Source organism: Carassius auratus, unplaced genomic scaffold (assembly GCF_003368295.1).
Source record: "Carassius auratus strain Wakin unplaced genomic scaffold, ASM336829v1 scaf_tig00214077, whole genome shotgun sequence".
NCBI classification, from domain to species: Eukaryota; Metazoa; Chordata; class Actinopteri; order Cypriniformes; family Cyprinidae; genus Carassius; species Carassius auratus.
This window is the reverse complement of record NW_020527513.1, coordinates 910,392-932,503: the sequence shown is the minus strand read 5'-3', so window position 1 is coordinate 932,503 and position 22,112 is coordinate 910,392. Positions and strand designations below refer to the sequence as shown.

Sequence of the window (22,112 nt, the reverse complement as noted above, 5' to 3'; positions counted from 1 at the left end):
ATTCATAACTCTCCAGATACACGTTTGTCCAAAAATGCAGTGCGCGCCTCATTACACTTTTTTTGACACAGCCTTTAGGCCTATAGGTGTGTGTGTAGCACAGGAAAATGAGATCTATTCATGTCAATGGAAGTCATCGAAGTGCTCCTAAAATAAACGATGTAGGTTATAAGCAAGTGCATCTATGCATGGTTTGCAAGGTGACATGGGTGAGATTTTTATCGAACTTGAGAGTGACAGAAAAAGAAAATTTTGTTTTTGCCGCTCTCTTATGGTGAAACGGTATAATGCGCTGTCAGGTACTATTATAAACACCTGTAACATCTTTACTGCTTCTTTTAATAAAAATATAATTATGTTTTTTTTTTTTGCCAGAATAAAAATTATTATCGTCATCACATTTTTAATATATGCTTGTTTGTGCGTTAGTCTGTGTGTGTGTGTGCGTGTGATATGGTGTGTGTGTGTGTGTGTGTGTGTGTAAAAATTCCTGGAATGACCAATCCACTGAAACAAGTTAAAATTAGTTGAAACTATTATGATCACTAGTGCAAAACTAACTGCTTTTAATAAACGACTAGAGGCATGACACCGTTGTATTTCTTGTGTGGTCTAATGTTGTGTATGCTTTAGCAGCAGTCATAGTATTAACCATCATCAAAGGGATAAAGAGATTTCAGGTGTCCGAACAGCCTGCCGCATTCAGTCAGCATAATCCTATTCATTTCTCTTTCACTGGCTCTTTGTCTCTCTCTCACTGCACAGGCAAAAGAAGAGGAAATGCATTTAACACTACACCCTTTCACAAGGGAAGTTGAGATCAGGCTATGTGTGAGGTAAGAAGTGTCCAAGTGAAAAAACACATTTCAACACAAAAGAGAAAAACAAGCACTTGATGAACATCCACGAGACACAATGACCACATGACTTCATAGATCAGTTAAAAACTCAAATCTTTATTTTTCGCTTGTATCTTTTGCAATTTCAACTCTTGATTTTTGTTTATTTAAGCAAAGCATGAAGCAGCAAAACATCTACAGACCGAATGTGATGAAATGTACTCTTTCATTGCCTTCATTTCCTTGGATTTTTCTGCTTTAACTCTTCTTTATACATCTTCACTTTATATATAATTGTCAAAGGGATATTTTGGTATTGTCAGGTTTTGCATTAACAGTTTCCAGCGTTTTGAGAGGTTACTGTTTTTTCCTAAAATGTTTGGTTGGTGACTTCATTTAACAATATAATGAAGTAACAATGTTACACTTCAATTATCATTATGTATGCCCTTTGGATTATGATAATCAAGGACAGTTAGCACTCATGTGCACATGAGCACACATTATAAACAATAACACTTGGTCTTTTAGGCTGTGGCTGGCTTTTCTTCCTCTGGCTGTGCGTCCGTGGTCGTAGCAGATGCGTCGCCCACCTGAGCGAACTGCAGGAGCTTTTTCACCTTTTCTTTAGTCTCCAGCAATGTCTCCTTCACTCCTTTCTCCAGGATGTATCCATCTGTCTCGATCTCCACATCCTCCTGTCCAATCACACCCTCCATTGCAGTCTGCAGATAGCGCAGACTCACCAGAATGGCCATCTGAATGCCGAAGAGATACAGAGATCATAGTTCAAGCTCCTTTAAGACATTTTCCTCCGGTTTTCCCAAATGCCTCTTAAAGAGTCTTCCTAAAGTAATGGTTCATCCCGAAATGAAAATGCTGTAATTTATACACTCACATTGTCATTGTGAACCTGTTTGAATTTCCTTCTTCTGCGTAACACTAAAGATGGTATGCTGAAGAACACTGGGGTCCAAAACAGTAACAAAACAAATAAATGCTGAGACATTTTTTTTTTTTTTATCTTATTTTGTGTCCCACAAAGGAAAGAAATTCATACAGGTTTATGAAGTCGTAAATAGTAACCAAATTTGCATTTTTATTGGTTTTCATCCTTTACAAATCATTTTGTTTCACTTGTATTATAACCACACAGTATTATAACTTTTATGTGGCCGGAACAACAACAAACTACACTGGAATTTGTGAAGTAAAAACTTATAGTATGCCACATTAAATATCACACTTTGTAGATAGCAACACAAACCTAGTTTTATTTCCTGGTTCCGGCAGCATTGATTTGTTGTCTATTGAATTAGTGCATGAGAAGTAATGAATCATGCAGTTAGTGTTACAAAAGCTGTGACTGTTATAAAAGCTGAGAGCGTGATGTGGTTTTGGGTGAGAGTTATTTTAATGTTCAAATAATGAATATTGACACCTTTGAGTTCACGACCATACTGCCAGCCGTTCCAGAAGCGTGTCGATATCAACTGAGTGTGTGAACAGTTCGATGTGTTGAGCACATTAGATTATACAATGTGTTATTCAAGGTTTAAAATCATGTGGTTATTTGGGGAAGTCCTCACAAAACATTCATTATGATCCTCTGATGCATCTGACACATATTAAGCCTAAAACATATGTGATAATTTGTTTAAATATTGGATCGTTCAATTACTGTAATATTTAGAAGCTCAGTCTTAAAGGAGATGTATATAATCATTTTGCTATTAGGTGACTAAACTTTGCTGATATCATCCAACAGAGATCTTTTGTTATGTCAGTTTGTAAGTTGCCATGTGTTTTGCACTTTATGAGTAAAATAAGTCCTTTAGCTATTGTAAATTGAAGAGCATGTCATGCATTGTTATTCAACATAAATTACAACATTAATTTTTAAGCGGTTTCTTACTACTTTACCATTTATCAGCTCATACCTGGAGAAGGAAATCAAACAGAACACAAGGGCCGATGGTGTTCATTAAACCCATGTAGTAGCTGACAAGGGCCTGGCGGCAACCTCGGCTATACAGGTTCAGCTCTTCAGTCTGGTACTCGTAGTTGTAATGGACAGAGTTGTCCCGGAGACTGTACTGGATGCAGGGCCGGGGGGAGGCAGGGTTACAGCAGCTGAATGGGACCCCGTCCAACAGATATCGGCCGTCTACGTTACTCCTCACACGACTGTGTTGGGAAAATGGTATAGACGGAAACATAAGACTATATATAATGCAGTTATGAGAATAATAGTCCTAGTTTTGTTACACCATTGATTCTGCAACTGTCTGTATTGACTTTCTGATCAATGCATCAGGCACATTTGGTGATGACATCCTGTTTCAGAACATGACATTCTAAATTCTGATTCACCTTGGAAGCTAAGAGAAAGCATTCTGGAATGTTTTATTTTTTAAATATCTTGCATTGTGTTGACTAACCTCTGATACCTTTGATTCATTCCATTATGAAAATAAATTCCTTTCATTCAGGAGAGAGTGTAGGGGCGTGACTTTATCTAGGATTTTTGTGGACTCACTCTTTCACTTCTTTGGATGTGAAGTCCAGGTAGCGGTTGCTGATCCACTGCACCTCAAACCAGTCTCTGTAGTCAGTATTACCACAGCACTGGAACTCAATCTGTAAACGATCAATAGTCTCCTTCTGGAAACAACGGCCTGGTGTGTCTGTATCCTGCAGAGATATGGAACATCAGATACATACTTGAAAGTTCATTAAGAGAAATATGTATGACTTGAATTCCATGCAATTCAGTTCAATATTAAATTATTTATATTCTTTTGATTTTAGACTTTAGTGCATATGCTCTCCTGACTTTGGAAATACTGTATATGTGTGAGTAAAGTGTTGTCTAGAATACAAATGTCATATTACAGGACTCTGAAAAGCCGGATTTATTTATTTATTCATTCATTCGTCCATTTAAATATATATCAATAGGACTCTGGAATGTTATATTTATTTATATACATGTAGTTATTTCAATAAATATTTATAGGACCCTGTAAATAGGATCTGTATACTGTATAAGTGCATTGCCTTAAATTACTTAAGTATACCTGATTGCTGTTAAATAATTTTTATGCCCCACTTCTTTTTGTCTTTCTCTCACCAACCTTGTAGAAGCGGATGCCGTTCTTCAGCCCGATCTTCAGAGACTCCTCGAGGCTGGGCTGCAGGGCGAAGCTCAGAATCATGGCCACCAGCAGCAGGGAGGTGAGGAAGACAGAGAAGCAGAAGAACGGAGGAAGAAACGTCTTCCAGCGCGGGAAACGCGAGGGGTCCAGTGAGTCCTGGCAGACTTTACCAGCAAAGATGTTGATGCCCACTGATGCTAACCCCACTGCCATCAGCAGATTTGGCACAATGTGGATGTCCATACTGTGCATTACCTTTATAGAGTAAGATGGGTTAATTTTTTTTTTTTTTTTACATGCATTTAATCAGGCGGCCCAGACCAGTGTTTACTTTCTTTGAATCATTTCATTTATGCATTTGGCATACTATTATCCAAAGTGACGTACAATGGTACACATTTACATTTTAACAATTCTTGCTTTCCCTGGGAATCAAACCTGTAGTGTTGCTAGCACTCTACTCTCTGAGCTAACCATGCAACTTCAATTTTTCCTGCATCTGCTTATAGTCTACAGACATGACCGAAAGTTTTAGGTTATAGCTATTGGTGTATTATACACAGTAGATCTTATAATTATCCTGCACCTGATGAAAAGAAGCACTATGTGACTTTTTTTCCCCTTAATTTCTTCCCACAATGCTCTTTTCAGTCATTATCAGGTTTCTTTGTGAGGTTTGTTGACTTCATTATAGACACAAGCTCAGGTGGTACACACTGCAGGGCATTATCTGAGTGCCAATCCTCAGATTATATGAGATTATTCCTCTCATCAAGACAAAGCTTAGGCCTTTTACCCTGGTGTTGACAATATAAAGGGTAAATGAAAGTAGTACTTGTTATAGTATTGTAAATATAGTATGCATTTATTCAATGTGTCCAAAAAATAATCTCTGCAAACCATTAAGAAAATATTACTTGGTAAAATATTTGTTTACTGTACAAAACACAGAGCATTTCTAAAAATGGTTAAGCAGTGCATTTCTGATTCTGTTTATCCTTTCACATATTTTATAGATCCTAATGGACTATAATGGCTGACACACTGCTCACTGCAATTCATTATGTTTCCATTTATGTTTTTGGCAAACAAGCTTGTATCTAGGGAAGCATTAGTGCATCACATTCTTTACTTTCAGGCCCTATTATGTGCTCTTTAATTAAGAAACGTTTCATTACCTCTGATCTGCGATGTAGCTCAGTTTTGAGGAAGGCTCCCATAGTAAAGGTGATGGCTCCAGAGAACATGGCCACCCATGAAAGCAGCCAGAGACCCTGGGCAAGACGCACCCTCTTTTGGAAGGGGAACTTCATTTTTAACAACACCATGTTGCTTTTTAAAGAAGTGTAGGATAGAGGAGAGCGAGAAGTTTAGATTGCAGAAGAGGAATTTAATAGAGGTCATGCAGTATTAGTATCCGGCACAGCAAATAATCAGTCAATCTCAGGTGAATTCCCATAGTTTCTTCAGGTTCTGTTAGCTCTAATAATAATAATAATGTTGTGCTATCCAGTATCACTCGGAAATCACCTCCAAAATACTTTCAATATATCTAATTCAAGGGCATGGGACAAAACATGGTTTTGATGTTAAATTAAAATGACATTTTAGGTTGTCCCCAAGATCATCAAGATTTTAGCCAAAGAAAAATGATTCATTACCTTCAAGAGTGTCTTTCAGACCCTGAGTCTTCAATATGCCTCCTACAGTTTGGCAGCCATTTTGACTAGGTCTTAAAAATATGATAAAGAGTATTATGTCTTGAGTGTCATAATCTCCTGTCATGTCTGATCCTATTAGACCATCTCCACCAATGAGAATCCAGGCCAGTGTCCTCTAAACAAACCTGCCCTTGGTCAACAAGTCCAGAAGAGTGCCAGAAGGAGGGGTTTGATGAAAAGTGTGGACTGAGAAACCATCAAATGAATGGAGAAGAGAACAGGATATGATGCATTGGAACACTGTGAGCCTCAGTGTATAAGGCAGGCTCAGAAATAAAAGAAGACTCATAAATCATGACAAAAACACACTAACAGTAATACAATTCCTAATATAGCAAAATTAGCAAATTATAACATTTTATTATATATGATATGATATGATATGATATGATATTTGATATAACATGGACCTCTTAATCTACTGTGACTATACAGAAAATGACAATATATAACCAGGAATGGTGAAATAAAACTAAGCAGTATTAATTGTCCTATGATATACTGAGAATGTGATGTTTGTTTAATTTGGACTTGAAATCAGCTGAAGCAATTGTTTGATAATTGGACTGTGTTTTATATGGATAAAAAGACACGCAGACTAAGAAAGGTAGGAACCATTCCCAAATGTAGAGCAAACTTGCACACAAGATTTTATTAATACATTTAGAATAAAAATACAAGGCTATTCTATATTAAATATATATGGTTATATGGCTTATTTGATTTCTAGCAGAAACTATTACTTATATTCTATACATATACATATAGTTACACATATAGATTTCACAAAAACAACAATTCAAACTTCCCTAGATGTTAATTTATACAATAAATAACCACATGGACATTGTCTCGGTTCATTTAAACATTTCATAGAAGTGCTATTCACTCTGCAGTTCAATTTGTTTTATTTTATACAGACAGACATTGAGCACTCAAAGACAGAAGAATGAGAGGGCCATACTTTTCCAAAACAAATTGACCGTAATTTTGGTTTTGTAATAAAATAATATGAATATCGAATTACATCATTTAAGTGCTAACTTTAAATATTTCACAGTATTGAGGGCAAAAAGTGCACAAAACACAAATATGGACAATGCCTTTTGCAAATGCACTGAACAACAATTGAAAGCAGGAAACCAGAATACCAGATGGTATATACATACTTATATGCATTTAGCAATTATACTTGTAAAGCTAGAAATCAAGTGCATTTCTCAACTACCAATAAAGAGCCATCAGAGCCACAGTTATTTGCATCCTTGCTGCAATATTGGTAATGGGGGATGTTATTGAAGTTTTTATCCAGTTCCTAATACAGTTTACTAAAAAGATGTCAAATTAAATGTTACTACCTTCCTTCTGTTAAAGTTCTGCTTCTACGCTATCTTTCCCTTCACCATCATGTGCCGGAGGAGGAATCTGGTTCAAAAACTCATTCAGCATCCTTTGAGCTGTAAGATAGCTGACATCAGTGGGCTCTTTCCCCACAGTGATGCTTCTCTCTCCACCTGTCTTTCTGCTGAGCCTCATCTCATCTAAATTATATGGGTTTGGGGGAATTACGTGGATCTCTGGGTTCATGGCTAATTGATGCACTTGATGACTTGGGGGCTTTGTATCTGCCATTGTTTTGTGGATTGGCACATCTTCATCAAAAGAAAAAGGAAGTTGTGAGTCACTTCCTTTAGCCATGAGTTGCCCTGGCCCTGCCCATGGATCATGATCATGTTTCCAAGGCAGAAAGGCTGTGGCAGGCTGTTGTCTGGCACCTGAGCATGTGTGTCCAGTCTGTGGCCATTTAAATACTTCCTCTTTTCCAGCAGATGGTTGGTTGTTTCTGACCTCCTGCGCCCTTTCTGATTGGTCGCTTTCAGGTTGGCGTGAAGATGTTTGAGGGCATAAGAAGTCCTCCAGTGCTTCCCGAGAGTCAAAGTGATTTTTCAACAACTCTCTAATGAATGAGGGAACCTAAATAGAGAAAGATGTTAACCTTTAACATTTATTTTTTTTCAACAGGTGAATTGTTTTTTTTTATGTTGAAACAATTCATTAAGCAGACACAACTATAAATAAGCATACTGGCTGGCTATAACGAAAGTATTGTTGTATTTTATTTTTATACGTTTATATATTGCCCCCTCTTCATTCAGGGCAAAAATTATGTTGTAGCAATGCTGATTGGCTGAGACTATCCCGAGCTGTGATGTCAAAAGCAGGAGAGCCCTCTTAAAAACAAGCCGCACTTGTAAAAGATCTACTATACTACAATAAAATACCTATGGGTCATTTATAACATTATAGACGTGCATACTGCATACTATATATTTATATTTATTTAGTGGGGAATTGACTAGTTTGTGCAAAAAAAACGAAGACATGGAGCATCTGTTTGCTGTCTCTTGTCTGCGGGTGCACTGACATTGACGTTTTCCAGGGAGTTGATGGTCTTCTGAGCAATTTCCAGCTGTTTAGTCACATCTGCAACTCTCTGCATGAGGAACTTCCTCTCTGAGTCCAAGCTGTCTACCTGTCAGAATAAGGTTAAAAAAATACTGCTTAAATGTAATATCAGTAACGGTAGATAGCACTACAGAAATTTCAGCTGATGTGAGTTTGCTTTTTAGAAAGAGACCAGCTCAAGGGCAAGCAGGTGCTTTAATAAGGCCTGACAAGAGTACAATCATATTTCACAGGTATGTGCTTTGTGTGAGAAAACAAATGTAAGAAAGCAATTCATGACACAGAGTTTCTTTGTCTTTTGTGGAAAGTGTTAACACAGTTGTGTTAATCTCACCGCAGATTCGAGTTTCTGCTCCAAGACACTATTTGCCTGCTGAGAAACCGAATAGCTTTCCTGAAGCCTGAAAATGATATACAACAGAGAATGAGAGATGGGTGAGCTGTCATTCCATGAACTAAAAACATTATGTGTGGAGTTTCTGACCTTCTGTATTTCTCTTTGAAGCTGACTAACTCTGTCTTGGTACACTGCAGTTCTGCCTCCATGTTCTCAATGCATGCCACCGTCTGCAACAGGTTCTCATGCAGCTCTTTGTTGTTCTCCTCCAGCATCCTGCAATATATTACAGACCAGTGTGTTTATCTGTCTTTGTCAGGAGGTAAACTGCTGTGTTTCTGTAGAAGCTCAGTATCATAAATCATTCGCAAAGAAAAATATGATGACTCTGCTCTGACTGTGTACTGGACAGATGAACAGAGGCAATCGATGGAGCTCAGGCTGGATGGCAGAGTTTAGGAAACCGAGCAGAGGAAAATGGAGAAAAGCTCTGGAATAAGACAAAATCAATAGTCTGAAATAACCAATCAGAAAAAGGGGGGAAACACTTACTGAACTCGGTCCACGGAACCGGATGAATCCTAGGGGCAAGAGAGATGAGAGAGGGGGTGAATATAGGACAGAACAAAACAGAAAATAGAAAATTGATTTTTGAAGTGATATGTTCCAGGGAACACCATTGATTGATGACTCATCTGGTTCAATCGTGTTCATCAACAGATAAGGACACAATGAAGGGTATCCCTCGTGCTTCCAGCATTAGAGGTTAAACCAAGGCTATCACTAATTTGATCTTTATTTTAATTATCCCTTCATTTTTATCTTTCCGCTCTGTACTAAAATAACACATATACTTATTCCAACTTACTAGAGAGAATCAGATGTTGACTGCATTCTTCAGTATCAACCATTCACCTCTGCTACCCCAAGTGTTTGTGAAGGGGAGGGGTCTAACAAATATGTTTGTTTAATTTATAGAATATATACACTACTGTTCAAACGTTATTCAGAAATAATTCTAATATGCTGATTTTTGGTGCTCAAACATTTCTTTTTATTATGTCATTTAATGTTTTGCTGCTTAATATTTTTGTGGAAACTAAATAAATAAAGTTAAAAAAGATAGTAGATAGTACTTTTACTTTTTATCAGTTTAATGCATCCTTGCTGAAAAATAGACAAATTGATTTCTTTAAAAAAATAATCTTATTGACTTTGAAATAATTTATGTTTAACTTAACCCAGAAAAAGTTGTTCATGCTGATTAATTTTATTTTTCAATTTTTTTATTATTTTTAATTGTATAAATAATTTGTTTATATATATATATATATATATATATATATATATATATATATATATATATATATATATATATATATATATTTATTTATTTATTTTTTTATCATAGATTTTGACTTTGATGTTTATTGTAAAAAATCTATCAATTTCACAATCTATGCAAATCCATCGCACATCTCAAATTTGGGTAACAATAATTCCACCTCATATTAAATGATTGGAATACAAAACAGTACATTTAATCTTTTATGTATTTATTCATTAATTTATTTTAATGTTTTCTAAACGTTTAAGGTTCTGGCCCAATTTTGCACCAAACATCACGTTAAACATAAAAACTTTGGGAAACCAGGAACTTGCTTTTTCGGTCTTGTGATGAACTCACCCTGTGTGGTTTGGACTGCCTCCTGTGTCCCATGTGTTTGGGTCTGTCACTTTTCTCTGAACTAGCACTGGTGGATGATTTACTCGACTGAGACTCTGACTCCAGCCCTGCGGCTCGCAAAGGTGGCGGTGACCCCTTCTCCTGTTTAATGTGAAAGTGTCTGGAAGGGCCATGACTACTTTGATGTCGCCCTTTGTGTTTGGAGAGGTTGGTGTGGATAGTTTCTGGGCTGGTGCTGGTGCCATCAGTGAGCATCTGAGAATATTGCCTGTGGTGCTGTTTACCAGAAGCAGCCCCTTGTCTTTCAGCTTTAGAAGGGTGGTGGGGTGGGTGTGGAGGGCTGGTCAGGTTTCGGCTGTGGTATTTGCTCGGTCTCTTATGTGATCGAGAAAGTGAGCTTGAATCATTTTTTTCTGAATCAGGTCTCTCAGTTCTGATGGGCTGCTGTTTTGGTGATGGCACAAAGCTCTCCTGCTTGCCGCTGCGGTTCTTGCGCTCTTCATTGGGTGATTTTGGTGGCGTTGATGTGTTTACACCAAAAGAGCTAAGAGCACAGGGACTGATAACCTGCTTGGTGATCTCGTCCAGAAATGCAGAGAACTGTAGCTTCCCTTTCACAAAGTTATTCCCCGCAGCTTCCACAGAGATCTGCTTGGATGTTTCTGTGATGTGCACACTGGTGGAGAGCACCTCCATAGACTTGGCTTTCCTGAAGTTTCTTTCTTTCTGTCCCTCATATTTGTTTTTCAGAATACCTTTGTTGGGTAGCTGAATAGATGAAACAGCCTTCTTGGGAACCCCCTTGCCACTTAGAGTGTTGTCATTATTGCCACCAAAGGCAAGGCTTTGTCCCAGGCTTGCAGTCTTGTAAAGTGGCCCATGATCCATGAAGTGAGATCCTTCGGTGTTATCATGTTTGTGCTGGTTTTGTTGAAGGCCCTCCTCGCTTTTGCTATGGCCCCGGGAGAGTTTTGGCATCTGATGTCCATCCTGAGAACCAGGCAGCAGTTCGTCTACGTTTTCTAGGCTGTGGCGGTGCCTCTGATCTCTGTGATCTCTGTGGTTTTTCCTTCGAACTTCAGGGATGTTGGAGCAGGACAGGGAATGCTGGGGTTTGTGCATGAGATACGTCTCATCATCCAAGCTGGGCTCTGAGGTCCAAGATGCAGAAGAAGAAGTGGAAGAGGAGGAGGAGGACAGGCTGGAGGAAGACCTTTTAGAGAAGCTGTGATGATCTACAGACATTTTAGGGTTTGCGGGATGATAAAAGTGATGCTGGTTGTCGTGGTGACGGGGAGTATGTTTATCACTGTGTTTTCCGTGACTGCTTGAAGAGCTGTGACTGATTTAAAAGGGGGTAACATAATTAAATTAAATTTATATCAATGAAAATAATCTCAATATGTGATCTGTTGTTATATAATTTGTGACCCATTGTTATATATTGACTCATTTACGCAAGCAGTAGGGAGATTTACTCTGTGTTGAATAACAATTTCTCACTTGCAAGACATAAAGCCATAAACTGGGTGGGAATGTAATCCCAATTTATATGTTAGTTTTCCTACTATAACATATTGTTTCAGTCAATCATAACTGCTGTAACATTATGAAGAAAGAATATTGAAGGTTAGCTTTTTTTTTTTTTTTACTAAATGCATTAATTTGTTTTGTTCATTTCCAACTAATATATATATAATTTTTTTTATTTATTTTTTAAAATATATATATTTAAATTGAAGTATTTGCCACCAGGCCTGAAAACTAAGTATAAATATTGAAAGGCATTTGGATCTGCTGCCCCTGAAACAACTTTTCTATTAAATTTCTATTGAATTATAAATGGTCAAAGCTAGTTAATTTGACATATCCTCGAGAGAAAGTGTAAACACATACCTGTGTGATCCATGGTGGTGATACTGGTCATGCTGGTAATGATGGTTGTGAGGATGCTGTTGAGGTATGGGATGGTAATGTTTGTACATTTTCACCTCATCCTCTGAGGAGCCACGCACTGGTGCAAAGTACCTTTCCATCTCTTACACTTGCCACACTATCAGTATTAGCTGCGTTACTCTGTTGATGCCTCCCTTGCAATTTCTGAAAATTATTTTTTAGCTCTTATTTGGGCATGTAATCCTTGCAGCTTTTTAGGTCTGTTTAAAATTTGTTTTTAAAGTTCCAGTAATCTGAAGAATGAATGATCTTCTAAAGACATGTATTTAAAAGTGCATCCTTTCACAAGCAGATGTTTCTTCTCCTGGCTTGAGCAGCTGAGTGAAACAAGTCTAATGCGGTCAGGGCTTTCAGTCACCCAATACCGATCTGATTCTGATGTAACGACTCCACATTGAAGTCAGTGAAAACACGGGGGAAGAACACAGCTGGAACACAATCGATCAACCTTTGGTGAAAGCACATTGCATGACATGGTAGACTATTTGGGTCACGTACAGAAAATAGTGTGAATGAAATTCATAATGCTACTCAGTTACATCACAATGGATTTATCGGATGACATGTATTATGTTTAATGGCATAGGCAAATTGTTCCTTTTCATATGATATCCATGTCGCATCCTACTTCATTTTTAAACAACAATCTATATTTTCCTTTATAATGCATAAGTGTAGTTGACATTAGATTAGATTCAACGTTATTGTCATTATGCAGAGTACAAGTACAGAGCTAATAAAATGCAGTTAGCATCTAACCAGAAGTGCAAGAATATAGTGTTTTATATACATAAAAGTGCAGAGTAAGTGAAGCTATGATTTACAGAATGTACATTGGAGTTGCTATATACAGTATTGAGCAGAGTATATACAGAATATAAATAGGAATGCAATGTAGGGATTGTACGTACATTATGAACAGTGCAAAGTAGGATTATATATACAGCAGCATATGAAAAGGAATTATATATATTATGAACAGCAGCAACGTGAGAATAGTGGTAATAAATACACCTGGATGAGTGTGCAAAAGTATTGTTAAACAATGTATTCTATGCAAACAGTAGCGCAATGACATTTTTATAGAAATAGTTTACTGTGCTTTGTACAGTAACAACTTGGGCGACATGGGCATTTTGTTAATATGACTTCATAAATTCATTGAAAAGGCCAAAAATGAATACAAATAAATGTATGACTTTTTACACCACATAAAATTTACATTGTCCTTATACAATCAGTTAACCTAAAATCATAATGTTGCTTGCACCAACTTCCCATAAAACATACAAACATCAGTCACCTTCCATTCGTCATGCTCATGTTCAAAACACATGGAATCTGATATTTAAAGACTCATTAAAAAATAGAGACTAATACACTGGCTGAATGCTTTATCTCGGGTCATGATGACTGATAGGATTTAGTCATGGGCAAATGGACTTTACTTAAAGAATGTTACGTGATTATTAGTGTGATGTCGGTGCCATCTAGTGGTTAACTTTCAAATGAAGAAAAAAAAAACCCAGGCCCAAAATATGCAGATCTTTCCACACTTTTCAATTCGTCACATTAAGATCTTAATTAGATTTTAATACTTTTTACATACCGCGTTGTGGCGCAAAATGACAAAAAAAATGATGAAATACAAACGAATAAAACCATAGGGAATAAAACGAGACAAAGTTATTTTAGCAGTAGGTTGTAAAGTCACTGCATGATGATGACGAATCTGCGAAGTCACTTCAGAAGCTGTCGCACAGATGACGAGAGCAGCCGAGAATAATAAATCATTCGTACGTGCATGTTTTAGGAATGAAAAACAAATTGAATCATTTACATACATTTTGGAGATTAAATAATTTAATTTAACTTTGATGATGCATAAAACGTAAACCCAAACGGTTGTGTTTATTTAGCGCAGTGTAATATAAACCCGTTTAACAGATTAATTGATGCTTACTAACGGAGTACTAAAAGCTTCGTCACTAAACAGGTTTCTACCGGCCCATTACATGATGAATGTTTAGATATTAACAGGCAATCCACTGGAATTTCGTGTTTTAAAGAGCATGTGAACTGCCCTTCCCCCTCGTCCCGATGTGAACGTCAGCACAAACACTAGAGGAGACGTGCTGGGGGTTGCGTTTGCCCCTCACCCAATCTATCAATGGATTGTGAAGAGTTTTTTCAAAACAGCCACTGCGAATTCCGTTTAAATGTACCTTTATTCATTTAATCGGAAGCGGTTTACAAATGAGAAACGTACAGCACAAGTAAAGCACTAGATCAAAACAAAAAACAATGGACCGAATCCCTCCTTTTTCATGATGGGCCATTTATTTAACCTTATATTGTATAATGTATATTTCTTGACCTCCAAAAAAGCAGGGTTATTTTCGCAAAACTTTCCATCTGGATTAAACTAGAACATTCTGGCATTTAGTTGATCTATCGTCTTTTTCAAGCCAAAAAATGTTACACGCATGCGCACTGGGGCACTGCAGTAGAAAGAAAAGAAGACCCGTGCACTAAAACCGGTTTTAGCCGGATTGAAAGATGGGGGTTGTGTTATCCATGTTGTATTCATCCGCACTGCGCTTCTGACGTAACTGTTTTTGTTTGAAAAGAACATTTGTGATGATGAATCGCCTTGCGTTTCTGAGTAGCTGTGAAAATCTTGATCTTGCAGGAGTGGAAATGGTGGGGAATTTCTTTTAGAAAATTTACCATGTAATCTTCTTTTATATTTGGCCAATGTTTGCTTTCTAATTCGACTTTGTGTCTTATATGAGGTGTTTCCCTTACGAAAAATAACCATGGTAAATAAAACTAGTAACCCTTTCATGGCGTGTTGACTACCATTTACATAACCACAGATTTACTGCAAATACCATGGTTAAACTATGGTTAATATAGCAAAACCATCGTAATTTGAGGTTACCATGGTTTAACTACAGTAACCATGGTTTTTTTATTTTATTTGTATTAAAACCATGGTTAATTTTCGTATGCACAATGTATCATAAACCAGGATATTGTTTTTGATTACATGCTCAATTTCACGTATAACAGTATTCATAATTGTTCATAGAAACATATATTTGGCGCGTCTACTCTATATATCTTTGAAACAACTCTTAAAAATTGCATTCAAAATTCTTTTGAGAGGAACTATTTTTTAATCACGCGGCGGAAGCAGCTGAAACCGACCGCCTATCTACCGCCTTGGTCTATAAAAACCATGGTAACAACAAAGCACGTCAGGACGGGGTGAGGCGCTCAGGAAGGCAGGCAGGGCCCGGTGATCTGGTGACGTGATTTCGCTTTATTATATTTTACTTTTCTGAAGATAACTATAGGCACTATTCTTTGTCAACGGTTTCTCTTTCAAGCTTATTCTTACTTTGTTACAGTTGACTATACTAAAGCGTTTTATTAATTATCTTTAACGTGAAGAAGATTTAATGAAAGCTTTATTATACATTAAAAGTACTTTTTTTGAAGAAATAGTTGACTAGACTTTTTCTAATACGGAAGACAAAAAAAAAATATTTTTAACGTAATAGAATATGTTATGCTGATCTTACTACTAGCTAACGTTTAACCATCTGATTAATAGCTTAAACCAAGCACAGCTATGACCATGTTATCTTATTTTATTAAGCTAGTTTTAAATATATTATTCTTTCAACGAGATTTTTATGAAGTGACGTGACTTAAAAGCTTTTTTTCGGTACTTTCTCATTCTTAACGTTAGCAACGCCTTTACAAAATGGCGCTCGCGACGGTTAGCAGATCCAAGATCACGAGGAGAACAATCCGACAAGATTTAGGTAATTTAAAAAAAAGAAGAAAAAGAGGAGGCATACGTTTCTTTTGTCTGCAAACCATAACAGAACAACCAGTAACCGCTTACTGCTAAGATAAACACCGGACATACAGAAAACTAGTCTTTTTATTTCTTATTTGAAGCTTTTGAAGAAGCCCGTCTGATTCCATTTATTAATAAGAAACCTGAACATCAAGTGAGCTCATACTTGAAGAAATGGACGACGATTATAGTTGAAGCTTATTTGTTTCTGAAGATTTTTTTTTTTACGTAAAACCAGTTTTTCGACCATCAATTCATGTATAAAAAAAAAAAAAGAAAGAAAAAAAGATTTAATCAGCTATGATGACGCACTTCTGAACGACGCATCTAAAAGATCTCTTTTACGGACTGAGTCACGTGTTGCGTAACAGCTGTGAAATTGGAGCGTAGCTTGTTTTTCATTATCCAAAAATATCAGAAGACTGAAGTACGGAGTAAAGGAGAAATGGACTGAGTTTAATTAATCCAGTAACGACCTAGCGCTTAGATGACAACGGATGGAAGAACAGATCGTCAGCAGATGCCAGGACCAGGGAGAATCAGGACAAGATGGCGGGCCAGGCAGGACCAGAGGGGAACCAGGGGAGGATCAGAGGGCACAGAGCAGGCAACAGCAGCAGTATCCAGATGGGGGAGCCAGATCCACAAGGCAGATTAGCGTCAGAACAACTTACGCCACCAGAGGGAGCTCAGCTGGTCTAGATCAGAGCAAGCCAAAGATGAATGTCCCAACAGCAGCAGAGAAAGAAAGAGGGCTCACAAGCAGAGTATCAGGGGTCTTCGCCATAGCAAAGTCGTGAAGAGGGCATTTGGTTTGTATGGGTAGAGGTATCCTGTGTAATATTGAAGTCATTTCAGTAGCTTTTGCATTCCAGAACACCTTTGCTCGCGAAGTTCTGTTCTTTCCTTTTCAGGCGTGGTGAGTGACAGTGTTTGAAATTCCGATGTGTCATCTTTCCTGTTGTTGGCCAAGTCTGATGAATGGCGTTAGTGTGCTGTGGAGATGACCATCTTTAATCGACCACGCCTCCGCTACGTTTTGGTTATAGGCCCGTGGAAAAGCCGTCCCCATATCCGCTTAAATCCATTAGGTCTGTCCTGAGAAGCAATCTACATGCGAAGGGTTTTTCGGAGTTGAAGTTCCCCTGAGTCCGTCCCTACACGACACAACTACCTCTACTGCCACCCCCGCTACGTCAGTCCGACATATGATGCCAGGGCAGCTGCGTATTGCCTGCCGGTAAAATTTTTGACGAGTTCATGCATGAATTTTAATGATATTAAAGCAACAGTGCTTTTATTTAACAAAAGAAAAAAAAAGGAAAAAGCAACACGTTCTTTGTTTAAAAAAAAAAAAAAAAAAAAAGTGCCACTGTAAAAGTATTAACATACAGATTTTGCAAATGCAGTTTCTGAGTAGTTGCATAATGTTATTGCACAGTGTTTTGGGGGTTTGGGAGGGGCAAATGCGTTTCTCGAGTTCTCTTTCCCACAGGCCCTGGTCACATTAGAGGCGATAGAACGAAAAGGGATTCCAGGATGTTGTGTGGACCCTTTTAAAGTCAAATTGTTGACTCCTGTAAAGATTCTTGCAAAGCTACAAGGAAAGCCTCTACTTTGATGGGATTTAGGAAGGTACCTCATTGAATTTGTTAAGTCGTGTTTGGAATTTGTGAACCATATACGTGCATAAATATATATCGGTATTTAATGTCTGGGATTGTAATGGGCAATGGGGTGGGAGGGGTGTGGGCCGTTAACCCAAATCTTTTCCTAGACTTTGCAGCTTGTGAAAGCGGCTTTATTTAAGGGTGCAGTGGCTTGAATAGCGCTGTATGGGGGAAGGAACCACCAGTGTGTCTGCCAGTGGATGAGTGGCCCTGTTACAAGGCTTCCATGGCAGCTAGACCAGCGTTTACATCTTTGGTAATGCGGCATGGGATCAAACGCTTCCATTTATTTAACACATCATGATGGCACTCTTTTGTCTCATTATTGAATGGTGTATAGATATTGGTTGTATGTATTGATATTGTTTATGGGGTTTGTAGATCTTGGGGGGATTGCATAATTTTGACTCTTACAGATTGAAACAAACCCTCAAAGAACAAAGCTGGTGGTCCAACCAATATCTGCTCCACCCCCCCCCCCCCCACTTAAAGAGCAAAGCTACTTCAATAGAGGCCAAGATGCTTTTATCGTTTTCTAATGGCAAGTAATTGGGTATTCATGTAAATGGCATTCATTTGCTTTTGTCTGTCATTGTATTGTACTTGAATACAATTTGATGGCTAAGTGTCTATGCAGTAATTGTATTAGTTGCTTATTGTTTGGTTAAAATTTTGTATCTTTATGAGCGGGGATGTGTGTAGGCTTTCTTTTCCTCCCCCTTTGCATTTTTCAGTGTGCAGTGTTCCCTGAATGCTTTCAACTGAAGATGTCATCCTAACATTGTATGTAAAGATTTGCTTTCGCATCAATCAACTTCAGCCTCTTTTGGTCACGTAAGGTCACTAAGCAAGCCCATTTGTTCCTAACATTTTTCCATTAATAGTCTGTTACTATTGTTAAGCTGTGTGGTCGAGCACTTATTACAAATTAGCTTTGTAATTTGTATGTAAGTGTACATTCTGTAACTGTTCCCATTTTCAGTTAATAAATGCATAGCTTGTTGTGATTGAAATATTTTGGTATGCATTTTGTTTCTTGGGGTATGTCTGGGGCTTTCTTGGGTATTTCTCTGTGCTTTTTCAGGTGTGAGTGTAAAGCTTGGCGCTTTTTGTAGAGCTTGGATGCCAGGGCTTGATGTCGACTCTGTTCAAGGTGGAGAGGCAGATCAGTCCAGTTCTACTGTACTCAGATCGAAGGAAGAAAGGCAAAATATACTAATTTAACTTGAAGATATGCTTTATGCATTAAATTGTAGTCTCTTATACATAAGCCTACCCTTTTAATACCTGATTCTTGTAGACTTTGTTTTTACTTGGATATTGGGCTGTTTTGTAAGGGTGGGCAGAGGGGGTCTTTTGTTTTTGCCATTTTTGGTCTTGCAGAATATTACGAAGCCTCGTGAAGAATGCCACTTCATCCGGTCCCACTGAATACTTCGGCAGGCAGGACAATTTGTTGTGCTACAGAAGATTTTCAACTGTACTTTACTTTTAAAATGTTTAATTACCCAGCCACTGCTCTGCGCAACTGTGCAGGGTGAAAGTTGCTTTACAAATGTATAGCAATAGTCTGTTCAGCTGTTGCACAAATGTGCTCCAAACTCCAAATTTAGAGTGGCTGGGAAAAGCTGTGCAACTGTGCAGCTATATTTGGCACTGGCTATATAGCCAAAAGTTTTCTGGAAAATATTTGTTTGGGGTGGGGAGGGCTTTGCACTATTCTCTCTCTTCTGCAGAAATCTCATCAGCCAGCTGTGTGGTGAAAGTTACATGATGTCGTCCTGTGGAGTCTGTAGTTAACAGGTGTCTGAATCTTTAAACTTGATTGTAGAATCCTCATTTAACATTTTGTAATCTTCAGTAACATCAATCACCTATGCTTCAGAAGCTACACTTTTTCTTAAATTTTTTTTTATGCTTCATGCACTTTAAGTGTCTTTTACATCTCTTAACTCCTTTAGTATTGAAGTCAGTGTGGTGGAAGTGTTTGTGTGTAGAAGCTCTTTGTTTCAGATTACCCGTCTGTCCCCCGCCTTCTCAACTGCATCTGAATGCGAGGCTGTCTGTGAGAGCAGTTGCCCTGGTGAATGTCTTCACTTTAATGAATGGCGATCAAATCCCCCACCATGCGCTTGATCTTTGTCTTATCCTCGGAAGCCCTTCGCTGAAGTCCCCCTGTGTGTCTGCGCGTCTTTCCCGTTTTTCTTTTTTTTTTCTTTCTTTTCTCCAATTCTTCATTTTCTTAGGTCAATTTCACTTAGGGAGCAAAATTGTCTTGTGTCGTCTGGGAGAGCTCTAACCGCCTGATGAAACATCCAGTCGCTCTGATCAACTTCATTCGTCATTTTGCTGCTAATTGAGCATCGCTCTGCTGCTATCTGCTGAGTTAAGTACATGTAGTTGATCTTAATCTTATGTGTGGGTAGAACAAGCACTCACTTTTTCATAAAAATGCATGCACTTAACACTTGCACTAAAAATTAAATCAAATCCAATGTTAGTGTTTGGAATTTGGTAGCTTTGGGGAGGGTTGGGGCAACACTTTCTCTCTTTTCAGGTATGCTGTTGTGATGCATCTAAAATTGAGATCGAGCCGTAACATGGGATTGGATGGATGTGCTTGCGTCAAAGCAATTGCGTAACAAGTATTTGCAATGGATTGTAAATTTATTAAAATTTTATTGGGAAGTGGAGGGAGGGGGGTGTGGTCATGTAAAATTTTTTGCTCTGTTTTTTCATTGCAGCTGTAGACTTGCTAAAACTTTACTCTGAAGAGTTGGGTGTAAAGCGTCAATGGCTGAAGATAAGTTTTTACGAGCACTTTTGCCTTCTAAAGATTGTAAAATGAAAATAGTTCGGGGAGTCTTTGGGGGGGAACGGAAAAACCCTGCGAGCATCTGTCTAGTTACAGGAAAGGTGATTTCCCAAAGGCAGGATTTTGTTCTGGCCATGTTGGTGGGATTTCGAGACCTGGACCGTTGTTTGGTGGTAATTGACATTTGAATTACATTGGTTATGACACATTGGGGTTGGGCGGGGTGGGGGGGCTCTAAACTCTTCTCTTTCTGTTTCAGCTTTTAAATGAGAACATGTCACAACTGAATGCAAGTGCAACCTTGTTCAAGACCTCGCTGGTCAGAGATTTGATCTTCCAAGCATATGAAAATTACCGTTACTTCAGTAGTAGCAATGACATTTTGAATGTTTTGAAGAGTTTATCCGGGGATTGGGGGGATACCTGCAGTCTTTGTGTAGTTTCAGGCTAAAGAAGAAGAGCCATAGAAGACCAGAGTGTTGTAGAGCAGCAGGTTTGAGGTTTTTCTTTTCCTGAGGGAATAATCTTAGGATTTTTCCTTCAGGTTTTGCTTTTTTAACCTCATAAGAAAAAAAGCAAAAGACTCCGGTGGAGGCACTCCTGATTCTCAGGACGGGGTTCAATTCCCTGCGGCGTCTTTGCTTTCTAACCTCTGCTCAAGTTATATTTTTAGTGTACTCCTTTAGTTGAGATAATTTTTTCTTATTTTGATAATGGCCCTATGTCAACTTTGATTTTGTATATACAGGTACAAATCCATATTTAAGGTATCCTAAATCATTGCTTTATAAATTTATTTAATGCATTTGAACTGTGGTATTTCTGAAATCCTGCATTAATTTAGTTATCAGTTTACAGCTACTAGTTGTAGTTGAGTAGTTTATGTACCTCATTAGTCTTCGGTTGTAACGACAAAGGGTTTAGTTCTCCAGGGTCCATGTATTGTTGGCTGCTTGTATAGTTGCACAATTTTATGACCTGATGAATTGGCATTATAGTGCATTAAGTCTCAGAACTGAACCTTCATCTGTGTCAGGTTTTAATAAATGTATATATTTTTTAAATTCATGGATGAGTTTGTTATATAATGCTACCTGTGTTATGGAAATGTTTTGTTTGTTTTGTATTGATTGCATTCATCTCAATAATTAACTTTTTTTTGTTTAATATGCAATGATCAAGGTAGTATATTTAGTCCATAGGGACATTGAGTTATTTTATTTTACTTGTGCATGTAACTACTTTAGGTTGAAAAACAACATTTATGGGGAAACCGTACCAGGGACGGGCAGTTTTGTGCATGTGTTATGGGGTGATGTGCACTGAGCAACATGATTGGCTCGAAGGTCCTAATCGGTCCTTCAGTGTATCTTTTTACATATTATAAAAAGTGGGCTGGAAGTCTTGGTGTTATCTTTTTGCACACAGACTAAAGCTGTATGTAAACCACCTTATTCTCTGCAGATAATTAAAGCAATGCAAAGACAAAACTCTGCTTGGTTTTTCATTCTCAATCTCTACAAATTATTGAATTAGAATTTCCAAGACACCTGTTTTTCCATTTCAGTTAATAATTTGAGTTCACTTTT

At 37.9% G+C, this 22,112-nt stretch overlaps 2 protein-coding genes and 1 long non-coding RNA gene across 3 annotated transcripts; 1 reads left to right on the top strand and 2 right to left on the bottom strand.

The window, feature by feature from the left end:
- Window positions 1-939: 939 nt before the first annotated feature.
- LOC113091130 (RDS/peripherin-like protein xRDS35) lies at window positions 940-5,749 on the bottom strand. The gene is made up of 6 exons (XM_026256573.1): window positions 5,659-5,749; window positions 5,176-5,329; window positions 3,977-4,252; window positions 3,379-3,533; window positions 2,780-3,026; window positions 940-1,597 (listed from the first exon to the last, which is right to left on the bottom strand). Exons 2-6 carry the CDS (start codon window positions 5,323-5,325, stop codon window positions 1,367-1,369), a joined length of 1,059 nt encoding a protein of 352 aa, XP_026112358.1. The 5' UTR covers window positions 5,326-5,329; window positions 5,659-5,749; the 3' UTR covers window positions 940-1,366.
- A 1,056-nt stretch (window positions 5,750-6,805) lies between these two features.
- On the bottom strand, window positions 6,806-12,486 carry LOC113091134 (uncharacterized). Its single transcript, XM_026256582.1, has 7 exons — window positions 12,105-12,486; window positions 10,209-11,550; window positions 9,074-9,102; window positions 8,669-8,797; window positions 8,519-8,585; window positions 8,144-8,251; window positions 6,806-7,692 (listed from the first exon to the last, which is right to left on the bottom strand). The coding sequence occupies exons 1-7, from the start codon at window positions 12,242-12,244 to the stop codon at window positions 7,087-7,089; spliced, it is 2,421 nt and encodes an 806-aa protein (XP_026112367.1). The 5' UTR covers window positions 12,245-12,486; the 3' UTR covers window positions 6,806-7,086.
- A 2,927-nt stretch (window positions 12,487-15,413) lies between these two features.
- On the top strand, window positions 15,414-22,005 carry LOC113091107 (uncharacterized). The gene is made up of 2 exons (XR_003287285.1): window positions 15,414-20,696; window positions 20,783-22,005. It is a non-coding gene; the product is annotated as an uncharacterized LOC113091107 (long non-coding RNA).
- The last annotated feature ends 107 nt before the right edge of the window (window positions 22,006-22,112 follow it).

Coding starts and splice junctions, on each gene's coding strand:
- LOC113091134 (XM_026256582.1), bottom strand. CDS start 12,244: ATGGAAAGGTACTTTGCACCAGTGCGTGGCTCCTCAGAGGATGAGGTG. Junction 11,551..12,104: donor CACCACCATGGATCACACAG/GTATGTGTTTAC, acceptor CTTTTAAATCAG/TCACAGCTCTTCAAGCAGTC. Junction 7,693..8,143: donor ACTCCCTGGAAAACGTCAAT/GTCAGTGCACCC, acceptor TTCTCTATTTAG/GTTCCCTCATTCATTAGAGA.
- LOC113091130 (XM_026256573.1), bottom strand. CDS start 5,325: ATGGTGTTGTTAAAAATGAAGTTCCCCTTCCAAAAGAGGGTGCGTCTT. Junction 4,253..5,175: donor AGCTACATCGCAGATCAGAG/GTAATGAAACGT, acceptor TACTCTATAAAG/GTAATGCACAGTATGGACAT. Junction 3,534..3,976: donor ACGGCATCCGCTTCTACAAG/GTTGGTGAGAGA, acceptor ATATCTCTGCAG/GATACAGACACACCAGGCCG.